Source organism: Pholcus phalangioides, unplaced genomic scaffold, assembly GCF_987345545.1.
Source record: "Pholcus phalangioides strain wild (caught in Gottingen) unplaced genomic scaffold, Ppha-v1.0 ptg000016l_1, whole genome shotgun sequence".
NCBI classification, from domain to species: Eukaryota; Metazoa; Arthropoda; class Arachnida; order Araneae; family Pholcidae; genus Pholcus; species Pholcus phalangioides.
Window position 1 is genome coordinate 8113770 of NW_028301609.1, and position 23482 is coordinate 8137251.

A 23482-nucleotide genomic window follows, 5' to 3' on the forward strand; every position below is an offset into this window, starting at 1 on the left:
GGGGCAAACGGTGGACAATAAATAGAACGCGATTATGATCACGACTTCCCGAAAGAACAATCGATTCGTCATGACAACTGTAAGTCAGTACGTAGGAGGGAAGAAGAATGCTTAAATCCACATACAGTGAAGCCCGCTTCTAACGCTTTTCAAATACAGTGGAATATGGATAAGTCGAATGTACAGCGGCCGACACAAAACTTCGAGTTAACAGAAATTACGATTTCAAAGTATGAAAAAGAAAGATTTATTTAACATATCAGCACTATTTATACAAACATCGTATTAGTAAAGCACATGAAGAAATACGAAAAGATTAATTATTCTAATGGCATCTTATTTAATTAAATATTGAATTTGAATATTTAGAAATGAAACTAGACGTACATACCCTGTATTATGGAAACCGACGCCCACTCGTATAAATGAAACGAATTATAAGTAGTGTAAAAAGATTATTTTCAGCCTTTCGCGAAAAAGTTCGCGCGTTCTGTTGTTAAAGGCTAAATTTTACTGCTAAATGCTAAATTCTGTTACTAAATGCTACGTTTTGAAAACTTCGGCTTAAACAGGAGGAGTTCAAATTAAAGGAGTTTGACTTACAGCGAATTGACTGCAGCTATCATGGAAAAACATTTTAAGCGGGAAAACGCTTTGAAAGAAAAAAATCTTAATGTGTATCAGTAAGAGTTGGGACTATGAAAATAAGTCGTACTAAGCGGGGAAATGGTTTTCTATGCAGGGCCGTCTTAAGGGCACCGTGGGCTCCCGGCGCGCCGTATGCAGACAAATGAGATTCTGAGGCTCTACCTGGCAGGTTTACATGTAGTGCAGCAGGGCTGTCTTAAGAGCATCATGGATCCCCGGGCGAAGTGATTTTTCTCACCCCCCCCCCCTCCCGGCTAGAAATGCCTGACCACACGAATTTGCATGCTTACTCTCGAAATTTTAAATTAGATCTCGTTTTTATGAGGCCCCCATCTACACTTGGGCCCATGCGTTAAGACGGCACTGTTTCTTGGTGTCTCATAAAACTATACGAGATACTACTAAGATTTTGGGCAGTATCTGGAACGAATTAAACAGTTTTCCATAGTAACTTATGGGATTTCGTCTAACAAATGTTATTCCAAAACAAATTATCTTCGTTATAGATTCATATTAAATACAATACAAACACAAAGGCCAAAACAGACAAATTGCCCTAAGAGTTGGCTGAGAAAAGATGCCTACCAAATATATACGTGTCAAATATAACCAAAATACAGAGCAACCCAACAGACATAAAAACATATCACGAAAGAAAAAACTAATAATTAACAATATATAATTACCCCCTGTGGGGACCATGGATGCAGCCATAAGCGGATACAGGCTTTTCGAAGAGAGGAGGCCGCTTCAAATAAGAAAATGTTCATGGAAAATTAAATAGTAAAAAGAATTGAAAATTATTCGTCTCAGAATGGACAGTGATAATGGACATATTTTCGCATCGAGCCCTTCCTCTGACAAGAGAGACCCGCGCCACTTTGTAACTACCTACGTGTAACGTAATAACTTTTCAGTCGTTTCTGGGTGTCGAAGAAAAACGCGACCCATCGATTTATAGGCATTATTCCCGATTTCCTCGTTTTCATTGGATTGTTTGAACAAAAATATTTACTAGCTGGCTATGACCGACCTTAAGACCGCCGTTAACAGTGGCGGAATGGAAAGGCACCCAGCACTCATCATAGTTTGACAATTAGGCTGACCGAAAAAACACGGGACTCTGCCAAAAAAGAAGGTACCGATTGTCAGCAATTACCGCAAAAACCACCGAGGTATTGCTAATTGCGAAAATAAAAGCTGCAGAAACGAGCAGAAAATATAGTTTATGAAAAATGCTGTTTGATATAAGTTTTTACGATCATCGGGAATTGTTAATAATATTGTTGATATTGCTAGTTTTGGTGTAGGGATGCAGAAGTGTTATGCGGTGAACCCCTCACAGGTAGGGGCGGCTCGGGAAAAAAAAAAAAAAAAAAACTCTAATCTCGTGTGGCTGCACGGTTTAAGAGTCATCCCCTTTTTTTACAAGAATATTGCATCTAACTGAATTTTATTAATGAACTATCAATTAAAGTTTTATTTTTGAAAAAAAATAAGCGAATAAATGCTTAAAAGCTCGTTTTCTAGTGGTACTAACAACGCTGATTTAGTAAGATCTTATGGGCATCTTTTTCTCAGCCACCTCGTTGGGCATTTTGCCTGTTGTGGCGTTGTATTTGTATATAAATTAGGTGGCGCACACAGGGGCTTATAGGTATTTTGTGGCCAGATGCAAAACAAGCTTTGTGGCCCTCTAAAACAGGGTTTCTTCAATCTGCCAGTACATTGGCGTACACAAATGGGAGTTTTTAAGGGTCAATAAACACCCCTCTAAAGAAGACAAAACCTCCTTTTTTATTGGGTGTTAACTCAACCCCCCCCCCCCCCCCGAGCAGAGATAGTGTATTTTTGCAGTATGTAACACTCCCTTCAAAACCCCAATTCAACCTCCCCACCCCGAAAAATCCTGCTTACGTTACTGCCCCCAGTGTCCATGAACATCATGGTCAGTGATGGTAACCTCTTCCAGCAAAATTTCCCTCAAAAATTTCCCTTTTGACTAAATTTCTCCCACGCATTCCGAAAAACGTGCTGCCATCTAGCGGGAAAAGTACGTAATCAAGTATTTTACAATAGAAAAGTGTTGCACTGTATTTATTTCTATTTTTTTCAAAGAATTCTTTTGTTCGATGAACTGGCAAAATTTCCCACAAATGCTACGAAATTTCCCACTTCGGCAAATTTGGTCAATTTTCCCACGAATATGGGAAATTTCCCATGAGTTACCATCACTGATCATGGTAGACACCAGAAGCCTTACACCCAAGGCCACAACAGATATCTTTCTAACAACAATGCACTGTTGTGCCTGCCTCCCACCGTGCAATTTTGAAAGAATTTTAGTGCCTGCGCTCTGGTCCAGTCCGAGATCCACCTGCACCATTCTCTTGGCTTGTGGGGAGTCCATGGCCCCTACATCCTAGAGCAGGGCCCTTAGGCTGGGATCTTTTGCGGGCCCCCCGACCACACTTTCACGGGCCCCTTTATGTTGAATTTATAGCGTGAAAAAGCAAAAAAAATGGTGAAAATCGTCCCGGGCCCCCAGGGCTGGAGACTTGTCAGCCCACCCCTTGTGGGGGCCACGGGTGGGGGGGGGTCTGTTGAAAACCTAAGCCAAAGGGTTTTATGCCTGAATTTTAGGGGGACAGAGTTTTAAGCTATTGTGTGAATGTCCTTTCGGCTAAAAAGTAGAAATGTAATCAGTCTTTTTGTCCTGTTTTGCGCATCCTAAAATTTAGCGGTCCGGTGCGGCCGCACCCTTCGCACCTGCTTAGGTCCGGCCATGGTGGCATATGATGACGATGTTGCTAAAAGCTGTACTACGAAGTAAAGGTTTTCAAAACAGCTTTGATGTGTGTGTGTGTGTGTTGCTCCTCAAAAAAACTTCAATCTCTCTGTAACGATATTTTTTTTTTCCTAGTTCTCAGAGTACCAAGGTTTCACTGTAGTACACTGTGATATTTGGCTTTGCTATACAGTGGCGCCATCCTTAGAGCGGATTGTGAGATGCACACTCCAGAGATTATGTTTGGTAACAAATTCTTATTCCCTCTGAAAGAAGCATGTATTGTCAAACGAGGGTAGAGAATTGTCACATGTGGGAGAAAATTCAAATTTTAGGCCAGAGTATTCCCAGATCATTTTACAGCCGTTTTCCTGGTTCATTTATATGTTTGCTTATAAATTTATAAAAAAAAAACATTTGTGGGCTGTGAATGTAGAGGTTAAATAGACCAGTGTTTCCCAAGATGGGCAATATTGCCCTTCTTGGGGGTGGGTTAATGGAACAGATCAGGGAAACTGTAGATGCTGCAGAGACAACATGGAATATAAAAAATTGGCTACATCTGTGGGCAATGGGGTTTTTTTTTAGATGTGGTTAAATGGAAAAAACCAAGTTTAAAAAACTTTACTACACAATAATTGCAAATCTATTACGGAGCACCATGGTGATCGAAGACAGAAGACATTGAAAGACTATTTTTCAAAGTATTGCAAGAAAAAATTGTCTTTGAAACGTTGTAAACTGTGAGTACATGGCACATGTAAATTTTGAGAGGAATAATCATAATTTTCATAATTATTCAGGTTAAGCAAACACAGAAATAACTTTAAACCAAGAAGTAAGGGGAAAAAAAATTATTACATTATGAAATACCGCAGTCCTACCATAATAAGTTTTAAAGGTTTTCCATCTTAGAGTTTGTTGTGAAAGCTCATCAAAATTAATTTGAAGTTTTAAAAAAATTGAGCACTCTATCACCACAGAAAAATTCTCCCTCCTTTGTTTGATGCAAACTATTTTTCAAATGATTTTTATGATTTTCATGATTTTTATCCACATGGACGTAAAAATTTGAAAATTGACAACACCCGAATCATTTAATCATTTCCATAACTTTTGGCTGATGATCATTATATGCACTTAATCTAAGACCACTAGTTTATTAGCTGAACAAAGTTTTCTCCATAACTTTTATAAACAGGTTGATGAACCAACCACTAGGTGAAAGAAGTTTTTGCACGAGCCGTATATGTTACTTGTCCATCCCTCTATCTTCCATAAGTGGAAGTAGTGTATCTAGCTTTTTAGTCAGAGAAGATTCACATTGCCACACAAAACATACCCATATGGAGTCAAACCCATCTGTGCTACTGCACTCACAACACCACAAAGAAGCTTTCTTCGTGATTACAATTTTGTAGATCAGGTGCATATAATCAAGCCGGGAAAAAAATAGTCTACAAACCTCAACAAATATGTTAAGTGATATATATATATACAAGGGAAAAAGAATCATAGCATGCAATCTTATACTATTGTACGTCAAGTTAATTGGCATACACAGTTACAACCGGGAAAAGGTAATGATTGTCTGTCACCTCAGCACTGGACTGGGAAAAGAGACAGTAATGATGGATGCAAGTGCTGATTTTTGTACGCAAGTGCAAAGAGATTATCTTTTTTTTTGTGGGTGAATGATGATGAAGCAATAAACCATGGGCATTCATGAATTGAATAATACATGGCTTGCTCCATACCAACTCAACTAATAAGGGTTGCACAACCAACTCTGATTTTATTAAAATTTGGTAGACGTACCATTGAGGTATGAAAATACTTGAATTTTCAATGACCTGCCCTGAGTATTTGTGGAGCTGCATGAATTAAAATTTTTTGAAACGTATGAAAAAACTGAAAACAAATGGTTTTGCTTCCTTTTTTTGTACAGCAGCTGTATTGATGAAGAATGCGTCCTAATAATATAGGAGTATTAGGTATCTATGAAAACAGTATTTTCTGTAAATTCAAAATAAAATTACAACATCTGAAAATAAAATCATATCTCACCTGGAACCAAGGGTGTAGCGAGGGGGGTCTGGTTCCCCCCTGAAATGTGAGAAAATGGCCGAAAAACTGGAAAAGATGGCCAAATCTATTGTTCTATCACTTTGGTTTCCCCCCGAATGAAATTTCTGGCTACGCCCCTGTCTTGAACATGAGCTCTACATGTTTGATTTTTCTGATTTTATCAAAAGTGAGACATCATTTTGAACAAAAAAAGCTTGAAGAACCAGGGTTTTATTTTCTCCCATTTCAACAATGACATTTATTGAAACTTTTTGTCCTATAAATTCTCATTTGTTTCGTCCCATAAATTACATTTTTTTCAGAAATATTTCAGCTTAAAACTGCTTTTCAAACAGACAATCAAATATTGGCAACCATTTTTCTCAAAGAGACCAAATGTTTAGAGCATTCCATTTTAGTAGATTTAGAAAAATGATGTCAGCTACTCATTGACAAAGAGTTAACTTTTGGCTATTCATTGCATAATATCTATATTTTGATAATGGCTTTCTCTCAAGCACATTCGAAAAATCAGACTTCAACCCTAAATGGTATAAATAAGATTTTTTAAATATGCTTGAAAGCCATAATGAAATTATATGTATTATGCAATCAATAGCCAAAAGATAAAAATTTTCTCAATGAGGTAGCTGACATATCATTTTTCTAAATCCACTGAAATGTAAAGCTCTAAACCAGTGTTTCTCTACCGCCGGGCCCTGATATCATTCATACCGGGCCGCGAGTGATTAGCTGTTTCATTTTTCCTCATTCATTTTCCATTGGTCGTGTGTTTGATCGGGCCTTCGACTCACAAAAATGAATGAAACCGGGCAGCGGGCTTGAAAAGGTTGAGAACCACTGATCTAAACACTTGCCCTCATTGAGAAAAATGGGTTGCCAAAATAGATTTTCTGTTCAAAGAGCGGTTTTTAAGCTGAAATATTTCCGAAAAAATAGAAGGCGAAACAAATTAATTTATAAGACTGAAAGTTTAAATAAATACCAGTGTTAAAACAGGAAAATGTAAAACCCTAGTTCTTCAAGCTTTTGATGTTTAAAATGTTTCGCGTTCGATAAAATCCGAAAAATAAAAAATTTACAAAAAATACTGTTTTCATAGATACCTAACACTCCTATATTTTGTGCAGTGATTGCATCACTACAATCACTGCACAAAAAAAAGAACAAAAAATATTGTTTTTGGTTTAACAAAATTTAAATTCATGTAGCTCTACAAATATATGTAGCAGGTCATTGAAAATTTGGGTATTTCCAACCTCAACAGTAACTGTACCAAAGTTGAAGAGAATTCAAGTCGGTCATGGAATTGACTTCTAATTTTTTGGTTGATTTGTTATGGAATGAACCACATACAAAATAGATGGTAGCTGTTGATGACAGAATCAAATTAATATCATGTGGAAATGACAGACTGTGGCATACACAGTCAACTACTACACACGGTTCTAATTAATTACTACTAAAAACGATTGATAAAATACTAGCTGTGTGTATAAGCACTTAAACCCCTGACAAATGAAAAAAGCATCATGAGTTGACGACGTAATAAAATTTTTCTCTGAAAAAAAATTAATGACTGGAGAAAAGTTCTAAAAGTTGACCATGTCAGAGCTAGCCATATGTGTGTTTTTTTTTTTTTGATGATAGATATAGACCAACAATATTTTCAACTTAGAGAGTCCGAGAAAATAGGATTAGTGGCCCATGGGCTGACTTGAAAATTTAGTTAAATTATAACTTAAAAAAAATTAATAGTATCCCATGTCAAAAATATTATAAACTAGCTATAATACCCAGCGCTGCCCGGGTTTTTTTTCAATGAGGCTTTTTGGAGCATGTGATATCTCCCTCTTTCTTTGAGGAACATGCAAACCTTGTCTAAGTTAACCAATATGGCAACTTCCTGCACAACTCATGAACTAATCTAGAATTAATCAAGAAACGTAGAAATGAATATATATATTTTTTCCTTTTTCAAGGGGTGCTAGGTATTTTGATTTCCACCTCTTTCCCCCCCCCCCCCCAGAACTTCAAGTTATGCATCTGCTTGTTTCTGCTTCAAAAAATGTTTAGTTAAAGCTGTGGTGTTTCTTCGATGTATTTCACAGGCCCATAATTAATTTTAAAACATCCTAAATTACATGAATTTATGCAGTTGAATACTGAAAGACAATAATGAGACATTAATTTTCATGATTGAGAGGATATAAATAAATTGAAATCAATGCTACTGCATGGATATCCAACTCAAAAGTATGTCCGGTTAATTACTTCACATTTAGTTTTCTGGGCTTCGTATATACTCTAAGCGAACTCAATATTTCAAAAATCGGGAATCCAATACAATTTTTAAAGTTACTGATGTGGCGGAAAACCCTACTAAACGATTGCATTTCTACAGTAATCGGCAATTTTAACACTGATTTCTATGGGGATCATCCTTTGCCTGACCCTCAAGGTGATGCTGATGATCATTCTGACGTCGATTCAAAAAGCCTCATTATTGGGAGGATCTAAAAAGTGGCAAACCATTATAAAGGCATAAACTATTATACATATATACCAGCAGCATTAAAGAAGTGACAAACCATTGTAAAGGCATATACACGTCTGAAACACATTGCTAGAAAACCACAGTAACCAAAGTAAATGTTCCGATAGTGATTGTTGAGGCCCCAAAACCATTGTTGCCGACACTTTTTTGCCCAGCTCTGATGAACTTTTAATGTAGCTTATCGTCAGGGCTGCAACTAGTTACTTTTTTAGCTGGGGCAAGAACACATTTTGGCGCCCATGTGTAATATAGCAGTTAAAGGGTGCATTTGGCACCCCCCTTCTGTCCAGCGCCCAGGGCAGAAGACCCACCTGCTCCCCCTAGTTGCGGCCCTGCCTATCGTTCAGGTCATTTGGTATATATACAAAATTTGGCAATGATAGATCTAAAATCATAGATTTGTATAGAGAACATATGCACAGACACACAGAAAATCAATTATATATATAATATACATTCTAAAAAGAGATGCTAAATTAAAAACCAAGTGTATTCGAAACAATTCAAAAGCCAGAGTATAGCGCCAAAGGCTGCCCTATACAAATAACTAGAAATTATAAAATGAGAAGAAAAATAAGACGAAAAATACAAAAATAAAATGGGACAATGAGGAGGTCGTTCTCAAGGATGAACCCCCCCCCCCCCATTGTTCTTAATCATGGGTTTTAGATATATCGATGATCTCATTATTTTTAATTTGGAAAATTTTCTGGAACTAAGTGATATTATTTACCCTACAGACTTGACACTCAAGAGAACCAATCATAACCCCCTTTCTGCGGATTTCCTTGATCTTAACATTTGCTTGTTTAATAACAGCCTTTAATGGAATTTTTGATAAAAGAAAAGAATTTAAATTTAAAGTTAATTTTCTTTCTAATTTTGATTCTAATATAAATTATTTATATTTTAGACTTTAAATGTCTTGAGTGGCAATGGTTATCCGTTTCCCTTTATGGGTTTCAAACTTCACCCACGTTTTCCGACTTGTTAGTTTTACGCCGTGAGGCTTATTATTTGTGACATCAGTAATAAAAAGTTGAATTTCAGGTAGGTTTTGCATTTTTATTTTCTATTTTTTTTTATATTTTTCAACTTTAAAACACACTTTTGTGAAGGTGCCACTCATGTATTTTTCATGCTTTTCTGGTTTTTTTTAATTTTTGTATTAACTCATATTTGCTCTTTGACTTCCAAAGCTTGCTTTTTGCAAAAATTTCGAGGGAACTGATGATAAATTTATGCCTATACTTGGCTTACCATCATTAGAAACATTTTTGCTGTTTGGAACAATGTGGGGGGGTTCCCCCTTGAGAATGACCTCCTCATTGTTCCATTTTATTTTTGTATTTTTTATCTTCTCATTATATATATATATATTAAAATAAAAGATCAGATTCATATGATGTTAGTCCTCATCTATCTATGATGTTAGAAGTTTGTTAAACTTTTTCAGATGTTTCACTGGTCAATGGGTGCAGAAAATATGACAAATACAGTACTCGCATAACTTGAAAAAAAGTAGACTCTTAATTTAAGGCAACATTAAACCTAGTGTTTTGACTACTACTTCATTGCTCACGAACTCTGGCTACATTGCCATATAGCAATTCACAAGCGACCGAGTAGGGTTTTGGGAATCTTCCTCTCTAGAGAAATTGATTTTACTCTTCTGTCCTCATCATGGACAAAAGGAACTTCTGGCAAGAGCATATTGAGACACCATCTAGTGGTGGTCACCTGAGTTTCAGTAGGGAAAGAAATGATTATTTATGTTTTTTCTTAGGATCGAACCTGTGCAAATGACGGCATCCTTCAAAGTGGCAGACAAGTATCTTTCAATAGACCACATGCCCCTAGTGTTTTGACTTGAATTACATTTTATATATAAATGTGAAAGTATGTATGTCCTTTACACAAATCTATAATTTTAGACAGATCGTCGCAAAATTTTGCATATATACCAAACAGGACTGGGAAGGAACCACAGACTACTTTAAAAGTTCTTCAGAGCTGGGCGAATGCCCGAAATTGGCAAAAAATCATCGGGCAACAATGGTTCCTGGGTCCTAACAAGCACTTTCGGAAAGTTTACTTCGGTTGTCTTGGTTCCCTAACAATGCGTTTGAGACATGCACGCACCTTTACAATGGTTTGTCACTTCTTTGATGCTGCCAGTATAACAGTTTATTCCTTTATAATAGTTTGTCACTTTTCCAATCCTTGCAGTAATTGAAGAAAACCTGGGAAGTGCCGGGTATTTTTGCTAGTCAGAAATAAAAGTGAGCTGCTTGTATAGCGTCTTTATTATATTTTTCTATAGTGCAACCTCGATAACTCAACAAACTCGATTATCCCAGCAACTCAACATTTATTATTCCAATGGTTGTCACAATGCTAAATTTAATGTAGAGAAACCTCTACAACTCGACACATGATGACCAAATCCCACTTAAGTCAGCTGCGATTTATAGTGCATTATCACAATTCACTTTTAGAAATCACCAATATGTTGATCAGTTCAAGAGAATTTACATTACACTCTGTGTATTTCAAAAATTGCATGTTCCATTTTTACTGCCATTTGTATGTTGATTGATAAGTGAGTTGAATATTTCCCGCCACACCTTGGGATAGAGTTACTTCCCATTGTTCCTCTGTTTGGAAAATGAAAACTCAACATGTGGATATGGTGAGTGGGTATGGTATATGGTATGTGAATCCACTGATAGATGTGAATGATTTCTGAAATTTTTGAATGGGAGAGGGTTGTGAAAGCTAGATCGAAATGTTTTAACTGAGAGGAAGACAGTTATTTTGGGCAATCACACTGCTCATTCACAAACAGGTCTTTGGCATTCAAAACATGTTTTTTCCTCCACATAATTCAAGATTATTCTCAATATGAAAACTTTTCATAGAAAATTGGAGATTAAAAAACATTTTATAAATTTGTAGACGATAGAATATAGAATTGTTTAATAAAAATGTACGTGCACGTATGCATACATAAACAAATTTAAAATTTTTTTAAAGGTGAAATAAAACAAAACCATGTTAATTTGACATCCACTTAAGTCAACATGTTTTTTGATCCCCTTGGGGTATCAGGTTATCGAGTATTAAGTGTATTTAAAGAGCAAGAAAAACTTACCTTGTTAGCCAGTTCAAGCAAATCATTGCTGCTACCAGAAATAGTTCCCCCAGCAGCTTCTATTAGTTTATGAAGCGTATTAGGTTCTGGACTCAAATCCCTTGCGCCAGAATCAAATTCCCAGCTTTCATGCTTACCACTGGCTCCATGACTTCCTAAAGAACACACGTAAGAAAACTTACTTATTACTTATATAAAAATTATCGCCACTTACACAATGAAATGGCTAAAACTAAATCTCCACATCACTACATATTGTCGAGAAACTCTGAACGAGCCTATCCTAAAATTGAACTTCCTATCCTAACTCTCAGTGGCTATTATCATTACTACTGCCAGTACAGTACAGTATAACCATGCTTTGTTCCTGTACTAAGATTTTGTCTTTCCCAGGGCTCATAATGTATGCTGTCACCTGTTTTTTGAGTCAGTAGTGAATGCTATAATGTTGGAATGATCAAAGCCTTTACGTTATGGTTAATGTGATAAATTGGTTAGCCCTTATTGGCCAGTTATTATGCATAATCGTCAATCGTCTCAGTAAGTTTCATAAATGAATCACTTTCATCAGTGGGTTGTGCATAATACCTTTGCATCGTTGGTAAATTTGATGAATACTAAAAACATTTTGTAATGATAATTTGATAAAATTATACGTAATATCGGGGTGATTTTGAAATTTGTTAAATGACAGTTCATGATATCAGGGTACATTAGTAAAATTTGTTAGATAGGAGCTCGTTATATAAAGGTCCAATTGTAGAATTCATTAAATAGAAGTTGGGTTTGCTAAATTGGGTTCTGATTGTATGCACACAAAAATTTGTAAAAACACAAAAAATTGTAAAAAATTAAATCAAAGAATTTGTTAAAAGAGGTGTGATCATATCAGGGTGTGACCATAAAATTTGTTAAATGAGAGTTTGTTACATTGATCACAGCATGATAGTAAAAAACTTTAAATATGAGTTTGTTATAGAGGTCCCATTTCAGAATTCATCAGAGTTTAGACTCTGGTTCACAAGTACAGTCACATGAATAATAAATCTTATCATGGCAATGGGAACGATTTGTCATATTTACCAATTTGAATGGAAATTATGCATGCTAACTGCAAAATGTGATGAATTTAGTATGATTTGCCATGTTCACCAATGACGCTTGGGTATTATGCATTGTTAAAAGTGACACATTTAGAGAAATTTGTTAAACCAACAAAATTGGTAGATGATTATGCATAACCAGATTTACAGACTTCTCTGTTTAAACAAGAGCCATGACATGTAGGGCCTAGTGTGAGAATGATCACTGATTACACAGCCTTAACTAGAAGCAAAAATTTATTCTCTCACTTCTGAGCAAACATCTACTGTGGTTCCCCCTATTTTTAAAATTATGAGGGGGGTAAATTCGCCACAGCATGCCTGCCCCCCCTTCCCCCTAGTTAATCATAACCTTTATTGAGACTTAGGCAAAAATCCTCTGCAGTCTGCCTAGTTGTGTAGCCTAGTTGTCTAGGCTCTTTGTGTAGCCTATTGTCTGCCTAGTTGTCTCCCTAGTTGTGGTGCTAAATAAGAGACTTCCAACGACACGTTTCACTGATCGCTTAATTTCATCATTTTCCCAGTTGAAGCTCAGTATCATCTTGTTTTTCTATTATAAATATTTTAAATTCCTCCCCTTGATCTCTACTGCCATGAGTACTGGGCTTGGTGAGGTTCCTGATGCACACTTCCAAAAGCTCTATTCCAAACACAAGCACAACCCCAGTCTTTATCTGCTGTAAGTAGGGCTGCAACTAGATACTTTGACACCCGGGGCAAGCCAGAATTTTGGCGCCCCCTTTGCATGTAGAAGCACTTAAAGGATGAATTTGCCTCCCTCCCTTCTGGTAAAGTGCCCAGGGTACCAGACCTGTCTACTTCCTCCAACCCCCAGTTGTGGCCCTGGCTTGTAGGTGTAATTTACTACCATTTCATCCCCTTCAAGGTAATAGTTGTAGAGTAAGCGCATATAGCTAACAAACCACATGCACATGTAGTGTTGACACGTAAAGTTAGTGCTGCCATCTATGATTCAAATTAATAAGTGGAATGCAATGGCTAACTATTTTTACCATTGTGGAGTTTGTTGTTCTCTGCAACAGCCAATCTTTCAAAAGAAAAATCAGCTGACATATCTTGGTAAGAGATAGAACTTCTAACAAATTGGTATATGCCGTAATGCAATGTACGTTGCGGCTCTTAGGGGCAGTGCCAACCTTACCTTTGGGATGCCGCAGCTTGCTGCAATATTGATGTGCTTCTGTTCACAGTATTTTGAATGTTCTTTTACACATGCAGAATACTTATTGGACTATTCTGGGAGCTACTAATGAACTACAACTAGGGCAAGGGAGCAGAGGGCCACAAAAGTTTGAGAACTGCTGCAGAATATCTACTGGTTTATTCTGGGGAGCCACGGATGAACTATGATTTGAGTAACGGAACTGTGGATCACAAAAGTTTGAGAAGTACTAGCACGTTCTGTGCATGTGTGACCCTGATGTGTCTATGTCATCACAGTTATGCATGTTTTACATTTGAAAAATGCTGTCGTCTACTAAACTATACAGAATCGTATGGACCTCATAAATATTATTTGAGGAACTTCTAGTCAATGTCAGAATGTGTAATGTATCTAACGTGACATTTGTTTGTGAGAAATGCTTGTTATGTGCTCAAATAGTACTGCCATCGGGTTTCCGAATTTACAAGCAACAACAAAGCAGGTTACTTTACATATTTTGTATTATGCTTTAATTTTAAATGTTGTAGGCCCAATTGTTCTCCGTAGAGTGTTTTAAAAAGTGCTGCCATCTCTGTCTTATATATAAGCAGTGAAAGCAGCAAATACTTTCAATACAGCACAATTCAACTATGAAGCTCATGATTGCATGCTCTTGCCCACACTATATATGCATGATTTGAATTGTATAAAAAAAACCTGACTCACCCTGACTGTCGCTGCTCGTATGCCAATTCCCAGTGCTGCTACTTCCCGGAGCTGGCGAAGCTTGCTGCAACTGGTGCGAGATGCAGTCCCCAACGCCACCAACTGAATCATGAGTCTGTTCTTGTAACGTCAACGCATTAATTTCATTTATCAGCTGCATCCTTCTTCGTAGAAACTCGCCATATGAAATACGCCCCTGGTCATCAGCTCCTAGTTGCTCCATTATCTCTTCCACGCAATGTTCCAAGTTCAACTGTTTACACACCGCAAGCAGATCTTGGCTAAATTACCAGAAGTAAAATTAACTATTTAAAAAGATATATTTTTGAGGAAAAAGGAATATGCACTATAATTCACATGACTAGAAATATTACAATGACAGCGAAGCACTTATTGATAATCCATAGAAAATTTCACTGAGCTGAGTTCTTTTGTACGAAAGTGCATTAAGAAAAATTATACATGTCAAGAAACACGTAGGCCTATATAGGCCCTGCACAAAGTATTGGAGTTATTGAAACCAATGCTATTCTTTTTCTGTTTTCCTCATAACCTTAGACAAATCTAAAACCATCTACAAAAAGACCACGAGTACTATTTTCCTTCAACCAGAGTTTTAATAATGAGAATCAATTTAACAAATTAGAGGAAATACAATAGAACTATGTCAGTTCAAATTCTGGATAATTCAAACTTTTATGAACGTTTCTCTTGAGAGAGTGTTTTCTATCTAATTTCATGTTAAAATTTCTATAATTTAAAATTTTTTAGGTAATTCAAAGTAGGAGGAAAAAAAATCATAAATTTACTATTTTAAAACATTTACAAGGGGCTGGAAGAGGGACTGCTATCTTCTAATGCTTATAAAGAATAATCCGAGAGATAGTGGGGATTGGTTCTCAAAAGGGAACCCTTTATAGATCTTTGACAATTATGCTTCAGATCACGTGACATCAAGGAAGAAAATATTTTCCCTTTCATCTGACCAATTACTGCCACGCATTTAAGATTTCTTTTCATCTTGGTGGTGCTGGCATCGCTTTTGTTATTTGTACTGGAGCTAAATGTACGGGAGCAGGATAAGGTTTATGCTTATAACGAGCAGGTGGGTCCATTTTTATGTAAATTTTATAGTTAATATGAACTACACAAATTTTATTATTCGTGATATTTCCGCAACATCATTCAGCAAAACTACGTAAATGTATGTTGATTCCTGTAAAAGCATGGAATAATCTGAATTATGTTCACTTTCTTTACTCCCCCCCCCCCATGGCTTTGATTACCCACATATACATAATTATAATTTTTGCATTGGTCAGTTCAAGTAGTTTGGTTTATGAGAAAGATATTTCTAAAAAAAATATCTGTATTTAAAAAATATATATATAGATTTTTTTGGCAATTCAATATCGATTTTAATATTGTTCAGCTGGATTGCCCAGAGAATACGTACCACTTAACCTTTTAATGGCCGAAATTAAGATGCAAATTGATTTACTTACATTTTTTTCTGTTGTTTTCCCTTCTGATGATCCTTTACATTAAAAATATCAACCATAAAATTCATGAAAAACAAAATTTCTTGTATGTTTTCTGGACATACTGATGTCCATAGAAACATCAAAAAAAAAATTAAATTAAATTTTATTCTTCCTTAAAAATAGGTGAGGGGCCATTCAAGTATTACGTAAGCAGATTTTCAGCAATTTTTGACCCCCCCCCCCCGTCAGCAGCTTAGAATATTTCATATCTTCAAAAAGGGGTGGTTGATGACGTAAGCAACCTTCAAACCCCCCCCCCCCCCCCGTCATCAAAAGTCAGCAAATCCAAACTTTCCCCCGATGCTGACGTGACGTAATACTTGAATGACCCCTGATTAAAAAAAAATTAAATTTATGGCATAACCTTTTTGTTCCAGAGGTAGAGTAACAGTTAATGATGAAGAGTCCACATCATCATTAACTGTTTTTAATGGTTTTAATGATTCTGTTTTCAAGTTAAGACTTAAGGTATGTGTAAGGGCACCGAGCTCAAATGATAATAATAAAGATATTGAACCAAATCAATTAATTTTTTGAAAAACATTTTTTTCTTTTTAAAAAGTATTTTGACATATATTAAACACATAAACCAAATGAAAATTTTTTTTTTTAATGGTTAGTTTTGTTTCAGGTTTGAAGAGGATAAGTGCTGAAATGAATGAAATTTTTGTTTTGTAAATTAAGTTTGGAATCGATTATGCTTTCAACCCACAGATCAAATTTCTGATAATTCAAAATCTGTATCCTTTTGCCATCATTATGAGCATGGAAAGTACAAATTGTAGCACGTTAATGAAAATATATTTCCTCTTGATAACATAAGAATGGTAAGTAAAATTTTGGAAATAGTTTCTTAACTGATGATCATGAACTGTTTCCGTAAATCAGTCTTTGAGCATGGGTCAAGAAATTTGGCAGTGATGCTGATTCCAGAACTGTGGAATAATGCAGCAGATAAGATCAATTATTTATAATTATAAAATTAAAATTTGGGAAAAAGTTTTACAACTGATAAAATTTTAATGATTGATAATTATTATCCTACGTGAATGTTGATAATTAAGTTGCAGTTTTTAGTGCTTTTACGGATCTAGTCAGATTAGTTGGATAATTCAAACTTTCCTCCCAGTTAAACTTTGGACTTCGAATTAACCAAGTTTGACTGTATAAGAATGATTGAAATTGACATGTTCTGAGCTATCTACAGCTTCAACTACAGTCGTAGCTAAGGTTTTTTGCTGATCCCTTCACTGAAGAAGTACAGGTTGAGCAAAAAGTCTGTAGAAACTTTAAAAATTCATAAAAAAACAGAAAAATAACCTCCTCTAGCTCCACTGGTTCACACACAAAAAATTATCATCAGATAGTTTTTAAACAAATCTCGTACTAAGCAATTTTTTTGTTATTCAGGGCAGTATTTTCAATTAGTACTTACAAGAGCCCTCTTTTGGTCAAACAATAGGAAAAGCAAGGAAGCCCTGGTCTATGACATAATCAGTTGCTAAATTGTAACTCTTATTTTTTTTTTCCTGCTTTGCTTTTTTCCGAAACACGTCTAGTACACCCATTAGCATCTACCTCAGGAATCCCTGATGCTCACAGAGCACATTTTGAAAACTGTTAACGTAGAGAAGATCCTGCATAGATATTTTTGAAGGGCCCAAAGAAGGAAAAACTCCTTCAAAGCAATCTTGATGGGCTATTTTTCTTATGTGATACTGCATCATTTTCTTTCATTTTAGTTTCCAAAAGTGGCTGTTATAAGGAAATCCTTGTTCTGCGGTTAACGTCAATAATAGTCCAATGGGATGTGTTCTGTGTCCCCCAAGAAAATGTGGCTGTTGCTCAGAGGTTACTGACATTCAGAGCTAACAGTTATGATACGTTAATTTGGTTGGCTGGTAATTCCAGCCAGGTAAGAAGCTCAATAATGCATCGTCATCACTTTAGCCAGAAAACAATGATGCTGAGATGACCCCCCCCCTCTCTAGAAATCACTTTCAGACCAACCCTTGTGATCTGAAAATAGTTCAATGTTGATGGACACATACTTTACAAGAAGGGATGCAAAAAAACCTGTACAGTCCATGACCAGTTAGCAGTATATCTGCCGCATAGGCGGAGATAGACTTGAAAGTCTGGGGGGGGCACAGACATTATTGCTGGGGGGGGAGGCAAGATGATGCTGTTGTCGATTTATCTATACATATATGCATTAGATCAGTCGACTTCACCTTTGATGCTGGGGAGGCAATGTTCCCCCCCCCCGTATCTCCGCCCATGATCTGCCGCTCATGGGCCTGAAAGTTGTATATACAGAGTGACCATATGTGACTCATATTTTACAAGACATTCCCATAATTTTAGTCATGCAAACTTCTTACTTTTTCACGGAATGCCCTGTTTTTCCCTTTATTTTTAATGAGGCTCTTGATTTTTGAAATTTATTTTTTTCAATGAACTATCAGGTTATCATTATTTTTACATGATTATCAGGGGTTTGTCCAGCTAAAATTTGGGTCCCTTTTCCAGACCCTTAACAAAATTCCAGATCTAAAAAACTGACTCTTTACAAAATAAATAATAACATGTGGTCAGCACGTATTCCCGAGATCGTTACGATCGATTCAGGGAATTTAATACTGTTAGTAGACATCCATGCCTGACTTGGGATTCAAACCCAGACCTGCACAGTCAGACGTTAGCTTCCTAAACACTGGACTGACAGGCGGCATATATTGAACCAATTTTGAATTTTAGTTCTTTTGTGATAGATCAACTACATTACTTTGCTCCCCACGAAATTACTCATTTTTCACAAAAAATGAGGAAAATTTTCACAGAAAAAGAATCCTACAGAAAAGTCGAGACAGGCCCCTGATCATTCATATTACATTTTCGCACATTGCGACTTTCAGTAACCCTCTATTTTCTGCCACTGGCAAATTTTCAGCAGTTTTAACGATAGTTCACACTTTTACTTGCTTTTGATATTTTTATTTTGCTATAACTGGCAACTTTACTTGTTTTTTTTGGAATTTTTTTTAGCTGTAATTGACACTTTTACACACATTTGAAAATTTTTTGACACACTCTCTGCACAATTGGAAATTCAACAATTCATTGATGACATCTCGTACGAATTACCCTTTCCATATTTTCATGAAGCGTTCGTATTTATAGTGTTGTGTGTGCTGACACTTTTCTACTATAATGTCTTTCACAGGCCAGATAGAACCTCTCGGGAGGGTCACATTTGGCTCACGGGCTGGAGATTGCACACCCCTGCTTTACAACCTTAATTATTTAGTTTTAAAAGAGATGAAAAACAAAGTTTTTAAAAAAGCTAAACCTTTTATGGCTGTATAATTTCAAGCAAATCCAAGAATTTAAATAATAGTAGGACCCATCGCCAGTACTCTAACCCATGTGTGACTAATTATAACTTACAGAACTGTCCGAATCCATAGGACCATCCAGAGGCCCTATGATAATAAGATTTGGTACTATCATTATCTAGACTAAATGTATACATTGGTAGGCAGCTACTGCCACCTACGTAGAGGGTCCCCAAACACCACATTGTCTGGCCCGGGGACCAGAGCCAAATTTATGGTTTTGCTGTTCTTTACACATCCTAATCGAATTTTTTTTTAATCACTGATGCCCCAAATTTGTAACTCTCGGCCAAAGGGCCAAAAACCCGCTTACTCCTTCCCCCCTTTCCAATAAGCATGCTTTTGAGTCACTCTCAGGCCTGAGATACACACATTACTTAGCAGCACAAAAACATGTTACTTTTAAGAAAATACAACAAATAAGCTATTGGTTGCATTTGATCGAATGCTACTAAAAAATGCTGCCAATAAGATTACAATTGGCTATAGTTTTTGCTCCAAAGTAGCATGCTTTCATGCTGCTAAGTAATGCATGTATCGCGGGCCATATGCTTTTGCACCCTCTAGACAACTCTTTTGATCCCTCGCTCACTAGATAGCTCTTTCCTTCTCTTGCTCGCAGGATTACTCTTTTAGTCCTTTGCTTAGACAGCTCTTTTCACACCCTGCTCACTAGATATCTCTTTTCACCCCTTGCTCACTAGAAAACTCTTTTGATCCCTTGCTCACCAGATAGCTCTTTCCATCACTTGCTCGCAGGATCACTCTTTTAGTCCTTTGCTCCCTAGACCGGTCTTTTCACACCCTGCTCACTATCAGAGCCACAACTGGGGGGGGGGGGAAGCAGGCGGATCTCATGCCTCGGTTGCTGGACCCGAGGGGGCACAAATTTCATTCTGAAACCTCTCCTTCAACATGTCAAGGGAGCGTGAAAATGTGCGCTTGCTCCAGGTGACCAAGCAAATAGTTGCGGCCCTGCTCACTAGATAGCTCTTTTGACCCCTCTTTTCACTCGAAAACTATTTTGACCCCCTTGCTCACCAGAATGATCACTTTCATCCCTTGCTTGAAAAGTAACTCTCTCCATCCCTTGCTCCCAAGATAACTCTTTTCACTCTTCGCTCTCTAGAAAACTCATTTCATCCCTCGCTAAATCGTGAAAATGAATATTACGGCGAAGAAAGAGTCAAGTGTCCAAATACCTGTCGATGTAGCCGTCTCCATTGCCATCACATGTTTGAAACAGTCTCCTGATGCGCTCCTCTTCGGGGGTCGAACCCGAGTCGCTGCCGCTCGAATCGCTGTTGATGTCGCTGGCCATTTCCGCGAGGAAGTTTCGTTGTTTTTCCCGATGATAAAACTCTTTATTTGTCGCTACATCCCGTAATTATTTGTTGAACTTCTCACTCTTGTTATCAGTGGGATGTAAATACCGAGTGGGTTCACGGAGAAAATGTCCACTTTTATTGAATTTAAACGAAACATTAGGGCTCTTCATGATTCGGCTCGTTTCTCGGCATTGCTTTATAACGAATGTTTACCATAAATACGTCCATATTTAAAATATTGAAACCCATGACATGAAATCGGACATTTAACAGCACCCACTAAGAGAGATCAAGAGAAGCAAAACAAAAATCCCGAAAATAATCGATTAAAATTCATCAGTATCGATATATGAGTTATGACCATACGATCCGTGTGTTAAGGCGATGTCCCGTTTTTCTGACAAATTTTTTTTCCAAATGAAATCGTTGAAGATAATTTTAATTACAATTTTTTGTGATAATTATAAAACAAATATCCATATTAAATATTTTTCATGCTCTCGCAGAGATTGCGAATATTGTGACCACACGTCCCGCATTTACCGGTATCATCTCGTCTTAATGCAGCGAAATTGAATTGTTCTCTTTTGAAATCATGGAATGAAATAGCCTTCCCAACTCATTAATTTTAAAAAAGGCAATTTTCTCAGTAATTTTAGCATTGCTTATTTGAGCTAAAATAGGCTTTCCGAATATTATGTCGAAGTGAACCCAGGAGCTCTTGCATATCGGGTACAAGTGCATCGATCATTATCCCATTTTAAAGAGACGATCCTTTTTCCTTAAAACACGCACAAATAACGTGACTTGCTGAGTAAAAACATTCCAGCCTCTGTTAGCTTCAGCTAATGACCTCCAAGCGGCAGCAATAGAGATACATGATTTTTTGGTTCTGCTGAAAGATACAAAGAATCAATTAGACTTTCTGGATACTATGCTGCGAAAACCTGGGAAAAAAAGTGTGGTTCTCTCCATCATACCCAGAACCTTTTGAATACCGGGCAAGCGTACTGATCTCCTGTATCTTTAAAGCCAAGCAAAAAAAAACATCTCAACTTGGCTAACTGTTGCCATCATTTTTGGCGATAATCAGTGATGACTTGTATTTCTCTCGTGGAAACGCGGTCAGCCTCCAGAATTATATTCAACGCCCATTTTTACCCATAACTGGCCGTCTTTTATATTTGACTTCATTTTGTAAGAAATGACAGCATCCCCGTTATTTTTCTCCATGATATAGGAAATAATCACTTTGATTTTTTTTGTTTTACATTGTATGTGAAAATGTTGTTAGAATGAATTTTAAATCATGAATAAAAAAATTAATATACATTCATACCATGGAGCAGCATGACTGACATCCACAGCCAAAGAAAAAAAATTAACACGTTTTCCGAGAAACAGCTTTTTTTAGATATTTTCTTGCCCAAGACTCGATCATTCACCACCGGCCACCTTATACTTAGTCATATTCTTCTGCGGACCACTTTCTCAAACCTTCATTTACCCCTCCTGCCATGTTCACACAACCTACATGAATTTCTAAAATTCTGAAGGTATATTTTCAAGTGTAAAGAAAATGATTATGCGCAATTAGCAATAATAAATAAACCGTACGTTAGTGGCATAATCAGAATACAATACGTTATGCATAAGTGACCCCGCTTTACAATTCTTTCAAAAAAAAAAAAATTTCAGAAAATTACAAAAAAAAGAAATGAAATTGGCATGATGTATATATATATACACCGAAGAGCCAAAAAAACTGGTACACCTGCCTAATATCGTGTAGGGCCCCCGCGAGCACGCAGAAGTGCCGCAACACGACGTGGCATGGACTCGACTAATGTCTGAAGTAGTAATGGAGGTAATTGACACCATGAATCCTGCAGGGCTGTCCATAAATTCGTAGGAGTAAGAGGGGGTGGTGATCTCTTCTGAACAGCACGTTGCAAGGCATCCCAGATATGTTCAATAATGTTCATGTCTGGGGATTTTGGTGGCCAGCGGAAGTGTCTAAAGTCAGAAGAGTGTTCCTGGAGCCACTTTGTAGCAATTCTGGACGTGTGGGGTGTCGCATTGTCCTGCTGAAATTGTCCAAGTCCGTCGGAATGCACAACGGACATGAATGGGTGCAGGTGATCAGACAGGATGCTTACGTACCTGTCAGAGTCGTATCTAGACGTATCAGGGGTCCCATACCATCACAGAGCCTCCACCAGCTTGAATAGTCCCCTGTTGACATGTAGGGTCCATGGATTCATGAGGTTGTCTCCATACCCGTGCACGTCCATCAGCTCGAAGCAATTGGAACCGAGACTCGTCAGACCAGGCAACGTGTTTCCAGGCCTCAACAGTCCAATGTCGGTGTTGTCGGGCCCAGGCGAGGCGTAAAGCTTTGTGTCGTGCAGTCATCAAGGGTACACGAGTGGGCCTTCGGCTCCGAAAGCCCATATCGATGTTTCGTTGAATGGTTCGCACGCTGACACTTGTTGATGGTCCAGCATTGAAATCTGCAGCAATTTGCGGAAGGGTTGCACGTCAGTCCCGTTCTTGCATAATCTTTTTCCGGTCGCAGCGATGTCGTAGATTTTTTTTACCGGATTTCCGATATTCACGGCACACTCGTTAAATGGTCGTACGTGAAAATCCAAATTTCATCGCTACCTCGGAGATGCTATGTCCCATCTCTCGTGCGCCGACTATAACACCACGTTCAAACTCACTTAAATCTCGATAACCTGCCATTGTAGCAGCAGTAACCGATCTAACAACTATGCCAGACACTTGTTGTGTTATATAGGCGTTGCCGGCCGCAGCGCCGTACTCCGATTGGTTCCATATCTCTTTATTTGCATACGCATGCCTGTACCAGTTTTTTTGGCTCTTCAGTTTATATATACTTTTTATCCCTTTGAAAGAAAACCCCTTCACCTTACCCATGTTAAATTCAAAAAAAATTATTTGATTAATTTGCAAAACC

At 37.3% G+C, this 23482-nt stretch overlaps 1 protein-coding gene across 1 annotated transcript in view; it reads right to left on the reverse strand.

Moving 5' to 3' along the window:
* LOC149074990 (colorectal mutant cancer protein) overlaps nucleotides 1–20783 on the reverse strand; it is an 83181-nt gene extending 62398 nt beyond the window's left edge. The window contains exons 1-3 of the mRNA XM_089245962.1: nucleotides 20374–20783; nucleotides 14230–14510; nucleotides 11236–11390 (exon numbers count right to left, since the gene is read on the reverse strand). Coding sequence (XP_089102088.1) covers nucleotides 11236–11390; nucleotides 14230–14510; nucleotides 20374–20492 — 555 coding nt within the window. The 5' untranslated portion in view covers nucleotides 20493–20783. The remainder of the gene's footprint in view (nucleotides 1–11235; nucleotides 11391–14229; nucleotides 14511–20373) is intronic.
* Nucleotides 20784–23482: the final 2699 nt, after the last annotated feature.